This window comes from Rattus norvegicus, chromosome 12 (assembly GCF_021556685.1).
Source record: "Rattus norvegicus strain SHRSP/BbbUtx chromosome 12, alternate assembly SHRSP_T2T, whole genome shotgun sequence".
In the NCBI taxonomy this organism is placed as follows: domain Eukaryota; kingdom Metazoa; phylum Chordata; class Mammalia; order Rodentia; family Muridae; genus Rattus; species Rattus norvegicus.
Genome location: NC_141545.1, coordinates 39,329,407 through 39,342,901, shown reverse-complemented (window position 1 = coordinate 39,342,901; position 13,495 = coordinate 39,329,407). Strand labels below are relative to the sequence as shown.

At 47.3% G+C, this 13,495-nt stretch overlaps 1 protein-coding gene across 13 annotated transcripts in view; it reads right to left on the bottom strand.

Moving 5' to 3' along the window:
* Nucleotides 1-13,495, bottom strand: part of Mphosph9 (M-phase phosphoprotein 9) — a 70,545-nt gene that overhangs the window by 47,746 nt on the left and 9,304 nt on the right. For 7 of the 13 annotated variants that reach the window (XR_015633926.1, XR_015633927.1, XR_015633930.1 and 4 more), the window contains 4 exon segments: nt 11,093-11,182; nt 10,399-10,919; nt 7,520-7,649; nt 1,090-1,183 (listed from right to left, as the gene is read on the bottom strand). Coding sequence is in view for 7 of the 13 variants with exons in the window: in XM_087578025.1 (XP_087434151.1) it covers nt 1,090-1,183; nt 7,520-7,649; nt 10,399-10,919; nt 11,093-11,182 (835 nt within the window). In the remaining 6 variants the exon portion in view is untranslated. 13 annotated transcript variants of the gene reach the window in all.

Here is a 13,495-nt window from a genome sequence, read left to right as displayed (position 1 = left end):
TGGGAACCATGGCAGACTTTTGCGTGGAGTCCCCAGTACAGAAGGAGCACTCTGGCTACCATGTTGCCCACAGACTAAAAGGTGAGGGTGGAATGACAGCAGGGAGGCGGTTCAGAAGGAAGACAGGCAGAGCGAACACCACAGGAGCGGGAGCAGTGGAAATGAGAAGAGATGGTGGAATCCCACTGTTTCTGTTAAAGCAAAGCTAATTCAAATGGTTAAGTGGATGTGCCCTTTGGGAAACGAAGACAGGGGAGTCAGCAAAAAAAAAAAAAACATCCAGCACAAAAAGAATAGCTGACCACGGCTTGCAGAGGCTCTGAACTCGCTGAATCCTTGTAGAGTAACAGAAAAAGACTGCAAAGATTTCTGCAGCTCTCTGAAACTGTTACGGATGCATTGCTTCAACCCATCCTCACAGAACTTGAAACAAATTCACAGCAAATGGACCACAGCCAAGCACTGCTTCTGGAGAAGCCAGGCACTACACGTGCCTCTAATCGCACAGTGGGAAATGCAAGTATGCTGCGGGTAAAATAAAGTTCTAGGGGGCTGGAGAGATGGCTCAGTGGATAAGAGCACTTGCTGCTCTTCCAGAGGACCCAGGTTCAGTTCCCAGCACCTTCATGGTGGTTCACATCTGTAACTCCAGTCCCAGGGGATCCAATACCCTCTCTTGGCTTCCCAGGTTACCAGGCACAGACATGGTGCAGTTACGTATGTGAGTAAAAACTCATAAACATAAATTAAAAGAAAAGCTGGGGCTGGGGATTTAGCTCAGTGGTAGAGCACTTACCTAGGAAGCGCAAGGCCCTGGGTTCGGTCCCCAGCTCCGAAAAAAAGAACCCAAAAAAAAAAAAAAAAAAAAAAAAAAAGAAAGAAAGAAAAGCTAATTTTTTTCTTTTAAATTTAAGTTCAGGCCATGTGCTGGCACAAGTCTTTAATCGCAGCACAGGGAAGGCAGAGACAGAAAAACCTCTGTGAGTTTGAGGCCAGACTGGTCTGCAGAATGAGTCCCAGGCCAGCAGGACTGACTGCAAAGTGAGACTTGCCTCCAAACATTTTATTCCAATAACTGAAGTCCCCTACCTGTCCCTGAATCAGACGACCAAGAACTTGGGCTTTCGGCTGGCTTATTGAGGTAAAAGGCACAAGGACGTGCAGCGTCGGCAGGAAGGTTAGACTGCAAGAGACGAAAGAGGACAACTGGTGAGCGGCTACACACATTGTGTACACACTGCTGAGCCGGGACTTAATCCAGGCAGGCTGTGAGGAGAGACTGTCGCTTCTCCACCACTGCAAAATCACAGTGCGGAGAAGGAACATCCCTGCCTCTTCTCTCAAAGGCGTCCCTGTGTGTTTTGGTCACTGTGGAGCTAGAGGGTTCTAAGGAGAGAGAACGCTGAGGGCAGGTGTAATATACGAGTTGAGAACCAAAATGTATTTACAGTTTACTATCGATTTCCTGCAGGGCTTTGAGAAATCTGGAATTAGTCACTAAGTAAAAAAAAAAAAAATTTAACTAGTAGTCTGTTTATATCATCACAACTTCAGTAAATCAAATGACTCAAAACCACAAATTAGTAACATGAACTTCAAATAATAAATTACCTTTGGGCTTTTTTTTTTTTTTTTTTTTTTTTTTTTCGGAGCTGGGGACCGAACCCAGGGCCTTGTGCTTGCTAGGCAAGCGCTCTACCACTGAGCTAAATCCCCAGCCCCCCTTTGGGCTTTTTGTAGACAACATTAACCCAGGGTCTTGGGCACACTGGGCAACAAGTTTCACCTAACCCTTCTTCTTTGGTTTCTTTGAGACAGGTCTTGCTATGGAGCCCAGGATGACCTAAACCTCCTCATCTTCCCGCTGCCCGGTGCATGCATTGGTGCTGGAGATCAAACCCGGTCAGCCGGGCTAGAAAAGCACTTTACCATAAGCTACATCACCCAGCCCTTGGTTGGGGGCTTGAGTTTTGTAAAATCGTCATTATTTGTATGGGTGTTTTGCCTGCATGTGTGCCTGTGTACCACTTACGGACTTGGTACCCAAGGAAACCAGAGATGGTGTCAGGTCACCCGGAAGTAGAGATACAGATGCTTGTGAGCCACCGTATGGGTGTTGAGAATGGAACCCAGATCCTCTGGAAGATGCTCCTTATCAGTGACATCGCCCCAGCCCCCAGAGTGAACTATGCAGTCCAAGCTGGCTTTGTACTCCTGATCGCCCTGCCCTCTTTTCCTAAATGCTAGGATCACAGGTGGATACACCAGGCATCTTACTTGTCATATACGAATTCCAGCAGAGACGGAAAGTGCTTATTATCTATTCTGGTTAAAAAGCAAACCGAGGTGTTGAAGAGGAGGTCCGGTGGGGGAGGGGTTAAGAGCGAGCGTGTACTTCTCTTGCAAAGGATCCTAGCTCAGTGCGCGGCCTTCACTGACTCACACCAGATGCTCACAGCCGCCTGTAACTCCAGCTTCCGGGCTCCAATGTCATCCTCTGGCCTTTGTACATACACGCAGACATGATTTGAGAGAAATAAAGCCTGCGAGTTACCACTCCTTAGTCTACCCTCCGGGGACGGGGATAGGACAATGGAATGCTTGCTGCAAAAAGACCTTTGCCGAGTTTCACGCTCACCACTACAGAGAAAAAGGAAGCTGTCTCAAACAGAGATATATGACAGGGACATTTTCTTCTTCTCTTCTTCATTTTTTTTTTTTTTTTTTTTTTGGTTTTCAAGACAATGTTTCTCTGTGTTAGTCCGGGCTGTCCTAGAACTTGCTCTATAGATCAGGCTGGCTTCGAACTCACTGAGATCCACGTGCCTCTGCCTGCCTGAGTTCTGGGGTTAAAGGTGTGTACTTCCATCCCCAGCTCTCCTGGACTTCCTCTGGGTACCCCTCGTCTTCCCCCCTCCAGAAGGAAAAGTCCTTTATTAGTGCTCTATTTGACTTGCAAGTCTGCTGCAAGGGAACCGCTCCACCTCTTTCTACCAAGGCACAAACTCCTAGGTCACCATCTGTTTCTTAGAACTCTTGACTCTTCCAATTTGGGAAAGGGACTATCAGGGACTAAGTCAAATACTCCCAAGTCACCTAGTTAGACCTCAGCCTGCTCCCGAGGTTCGAGCCCCAGGACAGGAGTGGGCACACGCTGCGCCCTATAATACTGCCACACACAAAGCTGGCTGCAGAAGGCCATCCACTGAAGAAAAGGGCCACTTGAAAGTAAAAGCGTGGGTCAACAAAGCCTTCTAAACCCAAGTCCTCTGAGCCAAAGACGTTTCCCTGAGCCCAGCTCAAGGACCTACTGAAGAGCTTAGTCTAAAGACCTCCTTCAGCCATGAAATGGAAACAAGGGGCCAAAGAAATAAAGAACAACTTGGCCCTGGAAAATGCTTGCGCCATACAGCACACGAAGTCAAGATAGGCTTCAAAGTAGCTATTTCCAAGAATAAACCAGCATTGTGCAAAAGAGAAAGCTCATCAGAGGAGAATTCCGATAAGCAGTTCCTTTTGTGGAATGAAACCGAAAACACTAGGAACAGAGAGTAAGGGTCAGTAAAGACTTTGCAACTGCTGTGAATCCCGAATTCTGTTATTCCTGTATCCCCTGCCAATACCACCTCAAAAATCACTTCAGTTCAGTGACACCGTAGGAACTTCATTTCTCCAGATGATTTAATGCTAAATGTATCATCCATGAAGAAGAATTAGCCTTGCCCAGGAGATGGCAGCCCCTCCTTCGGCTGCCCTACTGGGCAGGGGCAGTAGTGGACTGTGCTGGCTGCTGGCCTTGATCTCAGCTGCCCTGGTGAGAGACAGCAGCCAGGCAAAAGCTGCTGCTCCAGACCCGCCACACCACCCAACCACCCAGAAACCTCTTAGAGGCTTCACACACTGACGTCCACAAGGGTAACACTCCTCTACAGGCAGCCCCATCCCTCTAGCAGTCAGAACACCTAGCAGAAGCAGCCGGTCTGAGAACATTTTTAAAGCTCAGAGGACTCCAACTTGCAGCAAAGGTTGGGAACCGTAAGGCAACACCAAATACAGCGTGAGTCACAACACAGATGTCTACAAGAACCCACTGACTCCACCCGAAGTAAAACCACAGACCAGAGGCAGAAAAGTCTTGGGGCTGAAGGTGTGGCAGTAGACAGACACTCAGTCCATACACACAGAAAAGGGGGGAGGGGTTGGGCACGGTATGGGGCCTATGTACCCACAGAACCCTAGAACTAAGAGGACAGAGGCAGCTTGATCTATGCAGGGAGACCCTGGGGTGAGGAGTAGGGAGTGTTTTATAAAACAGAAGAAACAATTACATAGGAGAACATGTTCCCTTTACACCAAACAACTACAAAGAAAATAGCAATTTCCTGCCCCAATCTACAATTGGTTTCAGACTACTGTTCCAAAACAATGATATCCCACTATTGATGGCAAAATAGTTCAGAATAAGAGACCCACCCCAGAGCATGAATGGGCCTTTCCAGACTGCAACTGCTTATCCCGGGACTTTCCCTAACACAAAGTACCTCAACACAGGCTTCTCAGGCCTAGGAAGCCTTTGAGGTTCACAAAGCTTCATTGACGTTCACCTCCCTCCTCTTCAACACCAACTGAGGTTCCATGTGTAGGAAGCTCACTTCTGTAATCTCCCTACCTGAGTCACCAAGGCAGGAGGATTAGCATGAGTTCAACACCACCTGGACTACAATGTGAGCGTCTACCTCAAAAAGGGGGTGGGGTAAAGACACTCCTAACAGAGAAATAAGTTTCTTTAAAAGTCTGAGGGAAGCTGGGCATGGTGGTGAATACCTGGACTCCAAAGCAGAGGCAGGTGGATAACTATGAGTACATAGCAAGTTCAGCCAGCCTGGGCTATAGAGAGACCCTGCCTCAAAAACATAGAAGTAAAATATAAAAATTTTAAAAGGCTGAAAGAAAGAACAATGAGATAGCTGGGTGTAGGAGGTATAGGCATTTGCTGGTGGGGGGATACAGGCACTCGCTGGTGGGGGGGGATACAGGCGCTCACTGGTGGGGGATACAGGCGCTCACTGGTGGGGGATACAGGAGCTCACTAGTGGGGGATACAGGTGTTCACTGGTGGGGGATATAGGTGTTCACTGGTGGGGGATACAGGTGTTCACTGGTGGGGGATATAGGTGTTCACTGGTGGGGGATATAGGTGTTCACTGGTGGGGGATATAGGTGTTCACTGGTGGGGGATACAGGTGTTCACTGGTGGGGGATATAGGTGTTCACTGGTGGGGGATACAGGTGTTCACTGGTGGGGGATATAGGTGTTCACTGGTGGGGGATACAGGTGTTCACTGGTGGGGGATATAGGTGTTCACTGGTGGGGGATACAGGTGTTCACTGGTGGGGGATATAGGTGTTCACTGGTTGGGGATACAGGTGTTCACTGGTGGGGGATACAGGTGTTCACTGGTAGGGGATACAGGTGTTCACTGGTAGGGGATACAGGTGTTCACTGGTGGGGCATATAGGTGTTCACTGGTGGGGGATACAGGTGTTCACTGGTGGGGGATACAGGTGTTCACTGGTGGGGGATATAGGTGTTCACTGGTGGGGGATACAGGTGTTCACTGGTGGGGGATATAGGTGTTTACTGGTAGGGGATACAGGTGTTCACTGGTGGGGGATATAGGTGTTCACTGGTGGGGGATACAGGTGTTCACTGGTAGGGGATACAGGTGTTCACTGGTGGGGCATATAGGTGTTCACTGGTGGGGGATATAGGTGTTCACTGGTGGGGGATACAGGTGTTCACTGGTAGGGGATACAGGTGTTCACTGGTGGGGGATATAGGTGTTCACTGGTGGGGGATACAGGTGTTCACTGGTAGCAGGATATAGGCACTCACTGGTGGGGGATACAGGCATTTGCTGGCTTGCCTACAGTTTGAGTTCAATCTCCATCTCCTGACTCTCATACACTGTCCACTGACTTTCACATGTGGGATTAACATGCACTCCCACATTACCATGAAAAGTAAGGAAACAGATAAATAAATGCAAACAAATTTAAAAACTGAGGAACTCTTACAACCTTTTAATTCAGTTTTTTCCTAAGCAAGGCCACGTTCAGCCTCTACAGAGACCCGATTTGGGAACCTTGATGTCTGACACTAAGCATTACACTGTCCCATTACAGCGTAAGCCATGGCAGAAGCACACACATAGTGGAACCTTCTGTCTGTGGCCCTTTAATGAACAGAGTTGCTGTGTTACAAAAGCTCCGTACCTCTACGGAGGCAAACACTCATTCCTGCAAGGCCTGGTGACATTCTTCCTCAATCCCTGCTACCCAGGGGCTGAGAGACAAGAGGAGGAGGGAGCCAGGGCTACATGGCAAACACAGCCACAAGAAAAAAATTAACCTATTACCTACAAACTTAGAACTCAAATTATAAAATCTTAACTATCCAAGTTTTCACAATTGTAAGAAAATGCCTGGGGGTGTGGGAAAAAAAAAAAAAAAGAAAATGCCTGGCACGTATGGCACCACTTGTTGTAACACACTAGTGATACATACTCTTTGAAGGTGTGTTTTGTGACACTGGGGACAGGCCCAGGGGCTCATGTGCACGTCCAACAAGCACTCCACCGCCCAGCTATACTCTCAGTCAAAGTTTTTGGGTTTTTTTTTTTTCTCCCGGAGCTGGGGACCGAACCCAGGGCCTTGCGCTTGCATAGCAAGCGCTCTACCACTGAGCTAAATCCCCAACCCCGTTTTTGGGGGTTTTTTTTGATGATCACTTTTTCTGATTGACCACTTTCTTGCTAAATGTAAACATTTAACTCAAAGAGAATAAACACTCTATGGGTATTTAATTGCGTGCATCTGTATATTTTACCTTCATGTATGCCTATGCGCGCGCGCACGTGTGTGTGTGTGTGTGTGTGTGTGTGTGTGTGTGTGTGTGTGTGTGTGTGTGTGTGCAGTATCCTCAGAGGCCAGACAAGGGCATCAGATCCCTGCATCTGGGTACAAACTACTCTACTTGTCACTGGGTGCTGAGAACTGAACAACTCGGGAACAACTCCCCTGGAAGAGAAGCCACTACTCTTACCCATCTCTCGCTTGGATTTTTGTACAACTCAGTCCATTAGCTCTCATTTCTAGCCTGGGTTTATAGTAAATGACAGTCGATCCTGAGACAAAATGATCCGTGAAGCTAAAGGCTAGACAGCTGCTCAGTGGCTAACAGCACCATCTGTTCTTGCAGAGGACTGGGGCTTGGTGCCTAACACCCACATAGTGGCTCACAACCACCGGTTACGCCATGGGATCCGATGCCCTCTTCTGGCCTCCAGAGGCATTGCAGGCATACTGTACAGACACATGCGTGCAAGCAAATATTCATACTCAAACTCAAGTAAGTCTTTTTTTAAGAAAATGCAAATAAACAAATGAGCCAAACCACAGCAATCCCAGTGTCACCGTCAGGAGCCAAGGCGTGCCAGAAGAACCCCTGGTCACCTACTGTATCAACTGGAGGCTTCCAGGTTAGCTCGCTCCCTGTCGCTGGCTTAGGTCTGGAGCAGTCGTCTTCTGCATGTGCTTGCTTTGGCTGGTTCTGCTTCAGCTTTTGTGCCCAGGATGTTAGAGCCTTACTACTTAAAGAGAGAAGGTAAAGTTACTTCCTTTAGAAGCCATCCTCCATCTAGAACATTCTGCACAGTTCTTAGTGCTCTGGTGGCAGGGTAGTAAAGGGGGCCGATGCAATGGTGTGTCCTGTGTTCTAGCACTCAGCAGATCTCTGCAGGTCCAAGGCCAGACCAGTCTACACAGCATGTTCTGCGACAGCCAAGGCTGTACAGAGACCCTGACTCAAAAAACCAAAACAAAAATGATGTTTTATTGATTTTCCTAAATGTCTTTTTTTTAAAGATTTATTTTTATTGGAGCTGGAGAGATGGCTCAGCAGTTAAGAGCACTGCCTGTTCTTACAGAGGACCCGGGTTCAATTCCCAGCACCCGCATGGCAGCTCACACCTGTCTGTGACCCCAGTTCCAGGAGACCCAACAGCACCACACGAACATATGTGGAGGGAAAACACCAATCAATGCACATAAGATTTAAAAGTGAGGGGGCTGGGGATTTAGCTCAGTGGTAGAGCGCTCACCTAGGAAGCGCGAGGCCCTGGGTTCGGTCCCCAGCTCCGAAAAAAAAAAAAAAAAAAAAAAAAAGATTTAAAAGTGAGGGCTGGAGAGATGGCTCAGCGGTTAAGAGCGTCCGACCACTCTTCCAGAGGTCATGAGTTCAATTCCCAGCAACCACATGGTGGCTCACAACCATCTGTAAAGAGATCTGATGCCCTCTTCTGGTGTGTCTGCAGACAGCTACAGTGTACTTATATATAATAAATGAATAAATCTTTTAAAAAAAAAGATTTAAAAGTGAAAGACTTTTATGTACATGAATATTTTGCTTGCATGTATGCCTGTGTAGCACATGCATGGCTAGTGCCTGTAGGGGTTAGAAGAGAGTATCAGTACCCTATACTTGAAGTTCCAGGCCACTGTCAGCCACTGTGAACTGAACTTAGGTCCTCCGTAACAGCAACGAGCTCCCTTAAACCTTCTCTCCAACTGCGAATTCCTTTCCTTAACTTTTTACTTATTCCCTCATTTATGTATCTTTTTATTCTGTGTATATGCATGACGTATGTGCGTCAGTGTACACAGAGAGGACAGAGGACCCCTCTGCAGAGTCAGTTCTCTCCTTCAAGACAGAACTCTGGTCATCAAAGCCTACACGGCAAGCTCCTTGATCCAGGGACGTCCTTCCGGCCTTGAGTCTCCTACCTTTCTTTTTCTGTTTTCTGTTGTTTTGTTTTGTTACAGGGTCTCTCTGTTACAAAGCCATGGTTGTCTGGACCTTGCTATACGAACCAGGCTGGCCTTGAATTCACAGAGATCCACCTGCCTCTGCTGGGGTTAAAGGTATGCACCACCACGTCCAGCTTCTATGACACATTTCAGATGTATAAAACTGAAAATTTCGGGTAAACTTCAAAATGTCACATAATTTGTTGGTTTTGATTTGGGGGTATTTGGTTTTTGAGATGGTCCTGGCTGTCCTGGAACTCACTATATAGACCAGGCCAACTTCCAACCCACCAAGACCCTCCTGCCTCTGCCTTCCAAGTACTGAGATAAAGGAAAGCATCACCACACGCAGCCTGAGACAAGAGTCTTGTCTATTTGTGTTTGGTTGAAGCAGGCTTTCCTGGGTAGCTGGCTGTCCTATACTTCCACTGTGGCGCTCCGAGAGATCCTCCTGCCTCTGCCTCTGCCTCTCCAGTGCTGGGATTAAAAGTGTGCACCATCACATCTAGCTGGTAAGTCATTTTTACAGGTTGATTTATATCTTTATGTGTGGAGGTATTTGGCCTGCATGCTATATGTGTGTATCACATGTATACAGCGCCCAAGGAAGCCAAGAGAAGGTGTTGTGTCAACTGGAACTGTGATTATAGCTGCTAGCTGCCAGGCAGGTGCTAGGAACACCTTTAAAAGGGTCCTTTTAAGATTCAGCTAGATGGGGGTTGGGGATTTAGCTCAGTGGTAGAGCGCTTGCCTAGGAAGCGCAAGGCCCTGGGTTCGGTCCCCAGCTCCGAAAAAAAGAACAAACAAAAAAAAAAAAAAAAAGATTCAGCTAGATGGGTTTGGTCCCCAGCTCCGAAAAAAAGAAAAAAAAAAAAAAAGATTCAGTTAGAGATGGCTCGGAGGTTAAGAGCACTGACTGCTCTTCCAGAGGTCCTGAGTTCAAATCCCAGCAACCACATGGTGGTTCACAACCATCTATAATGGGGTCCGATGCCCTCTTCTGGTGTGTCTGAAGACAGCGACAGTGTACTCACATACATAAAATAAATAAAATATTAAAAAAAAAAATTCAGCTAGAGGGGCTGGAGAGATGGCTCAGAGGTTAAGAGCACTGTCTGCTCTTCCACAGGTCCTGAGTTCAATTCCCAGCAACCACATGGTGGCTCACAACCATCTATAATCAGGTCTGGTGCCCTCTTTTGGCCTGCAAGCATACATGCAGGCAGAAAGCTGTATGATATATACATAATAAATAAATAAATAAATGTCTAAAAAAAAAAGATTCAGCTAGAGCTCGTAAATGCTGAGCCCTCTTTCCAACCCTGCATTTAACAGTCTAAAACACTGCACACGGGAGGAGTCAGTTCTCTGCATGTAACACGTAAGAGTAGGATTTTAATGGTAAAACTGATTTGTGTCCAACTACATCTCATTCCACTGTGGACCAAATAAAAAGAACATTATTTATTACACTTTAAAGGTCACTAATAAATGAATGAACCCTTTCAAACAGCAGAGACATCTACTTGCCTATTTGCTTTTCCACTGTATACTTCAGAGATCTTGTTTTCGCCAAGAAAATTATGTTCGAATTCACCAGGAAAAATGGAGACATCTTCCTTTAGAGACGCACAAAGCTCCTCAGGGGTCTGTGTGAAGAAGTTGATGGCTGCTGTGCCTCCTGCATGGGCTTGTGCCTGCACTGCAGTGGCTGTGTGCTGCCCCTGGGAAGCTGCCTCAGGCTCCAAGGGCTCCGTGGGCTCCTTAGCCTTGTGGGTGTTCATCTCCAGGAGGCAGAAAGTCCCGTAGCCACTACTCAGTGAGCTGCTGTCCACATTGCAATCTGGGTGGGATGTGGACGATGCTGGCTGGGTCTCGGGTTCCTTAGACGCTGGGTAACTGGCCACAGACTCATTTCTCTCGCTGTTTTCAGAAAAGAAGCCCATTTGGCTTTCTGAGGACACCTGTTCGCTCACAGAGCTGCTGCAGGATGGCCAGGAAGCATTGCTGGCCTGGAGTTTCACCAACTTCCGTATCTCCTCCTGTATCCGCTGGGAACAAAAAGGGCAAAGAAAAGTACATTAAACAATCTTTTACGTTAAGAAAAGGTCATGCTTCAAAATATGCTGCTACTGCAAAGGTGACGTCTTCATAAACAAAGTTAACACAAACTGTTTGGACGGCAAATCTCACAGGTAAAGCATCAATGCCCAGGGTAACTCACCTGGATCTGCCGATGGAACTGCTCCTGCTGGGTCACGACCTGCTCCTGGAAATGCTGTTCAATCACACTGAAGAGCTGCAACCACCTGGCCTGAGAAATGAGAAAGAATCTTCACTGAACGCAGCTTTAACCTAAGATACCACAGAAAAGTTCCCCGGTGAGAAACACTCCCTTGCTTTGTCTGGTTTTTCAGACAAGGTCTCACTCTACAGCCCAGGCTGGCCTAAAACCCACTATACAACACAGGCTGGGCTCAAACTCAAAGCAATCCTTCTGTTTCAGTCTCCCAAGTTCTGTGATTACAGGTACCAAGCTAGCAAAAACACTTTTTTTTAATTATAAAATTTGTAAGTCAATTTATATATTTAGTGCAACTCTATTAAAAGCAGGGGTTAAAGAATCGTTTTAAATGTCATCTGCAATCTGGGTAAATCTGAAAAGTCTGCCTTATTTTTCAAATGGAATCTTAAATTGTCTTCTGTTGTTGCCTAGTACTGTGGAAGCCAGAAGACAGCCTCAGATCCCCCAGAACTGAAGTTTCAGCAAATGAGCCACCATGTGGCTGCTATGAATGGGACACTGGTCCTCTGGAGAGCAGACTGTGCTCTTAGCCACTGAACTATCTCTCCAGCTCTGTTCTTATATACTTTTAAGAATTTATTATCCATGCGCGTGTGCGCACGCGCGCGCACACACACACACACACACACACACACACACACACACACACACACACGAGCCAAGCACAAGGGAATATGCCAAGCTAAACAAGTGGAAGTCAGAGCTCATCTTGTGGAAGGCAGTTCTTTCCTTCCAATGTCGTGCCCAGAAGGTGAAGCCGGGTCATGAGGCCTAGAGGCAAGCATCCTTACCTGTTGAGTCGTCTCATCAGCCCTTTCATTCCTGCTTAATAATGTACTAGATAGTACCAGGTCAACAGTACATACCTAGAGTTCCACGGCTCAGTAAGTTGAAGCAGGAGGATATTGAGACTGACCTGGACTATACATGGAGACCAAAGATCTGATAGCTGCACATGTGTGTGTGCACTCATGCATGTCTGCACATGTATGGAAACCAGACAGAGGTGAACCTTGAGTGTCATTCCTCAGGAGCCACCCACTTTGTTTCGATTTTTGGTTTTTCAAGACTGGGTTTCTCTGTGTAGGCCTGGATGTCCTGGAACTCACCCTATAAACCAGGCTGGCCTCAAACTCACAGAGATCTGACTGCCTCTGCCTACTGAGTGCAGTCAGCAGCCTACCTGATTGAGACAGGCTCTCTCACTGGGACCTGAAACTTGCCAACTATGCAAAGCCGACTAGGTTGGGAGTCGGCGCTCTCCCTCTAGAGCACCAGGATAAGAGCCACTACCCGAGCAGCTTTTCTGCGGGTGCCAGGGATCTAAGTGAGCCTCTCACGCCTCTACATTTATCCTCAGCCCCTCATCCTTTCCTCCCATAAAAGCCAATGATCTCCTCAAGTACGGAAGCGCACCCAGAAGAACCCCACATCCTAAAGTAGAAATAAAACAGTTAAACACTTCATTTTCACTAAAGTGTTCCGAATCCCACAGAGCTCAGATTGCAAAGAACGGAAATAGATTCTCTGGAGCCTGATGGGCTTGGCCTCTACCTCCCTTCAGAGCCCACATTCGATCATGAGTCCTCCTTGTGAGAGGCACATGTTCTCCAGAAGGACAGACCCCTCCCAAGTCTGGTACCTGCTGAGCCAATAGACACAAAGTTCAACAAGGAGCCATGCTGAAGACAGGCTGAGCCTTGCTGTTTCCAGCCTTTCAGCCTATCACTGCCTCGTAGTGCCTGACTGCTTCCTTCCTCCCTCTGTATGGCTGGCTCTCCATCCACCAGCCTCTTCCTAGTCTTTGGGCAAGCAGAACTACCTTCCGCATCCCAGCTTTGGATGCGCTCTCCTGCAGCTCTTCACAAGACTGCCATCCTCCCAACCAACAATCGCAGATGATCTCCTCCTCCCACCATCCCAAGCAGTTCTCTTTCTTGCCTCGTGTCCCTTTTATTTCAGATAAATAATTTGTGCAGTTTTGTGCATAAACTGCTCCAAACAAACTTAACTCTGTTTCAGAAATGAACCCAGTCCCTAGCTCAGAAGACAACATCACTCTGTGTCTCAGTCACGGGGCATTGATACTAGAGTCCTTTGGGAGCTGTGACCCTCGCAGTGAGTATGGTATATAAACTGCAGAAATGGCAGAGAACTTCAGAGACCACAAGGAACATGGATGGGGCACTTACATACTGTGATAGTCACTGCTATAAGTGACTTCCATTTCCTTTAAATCACATTTAGGCAGGGGTGTGTGTGTGTGTGTGTGTGTGTGTGTGTGTGTGTGTAAAATAATAAACTACCATCCTAATGCCTGTA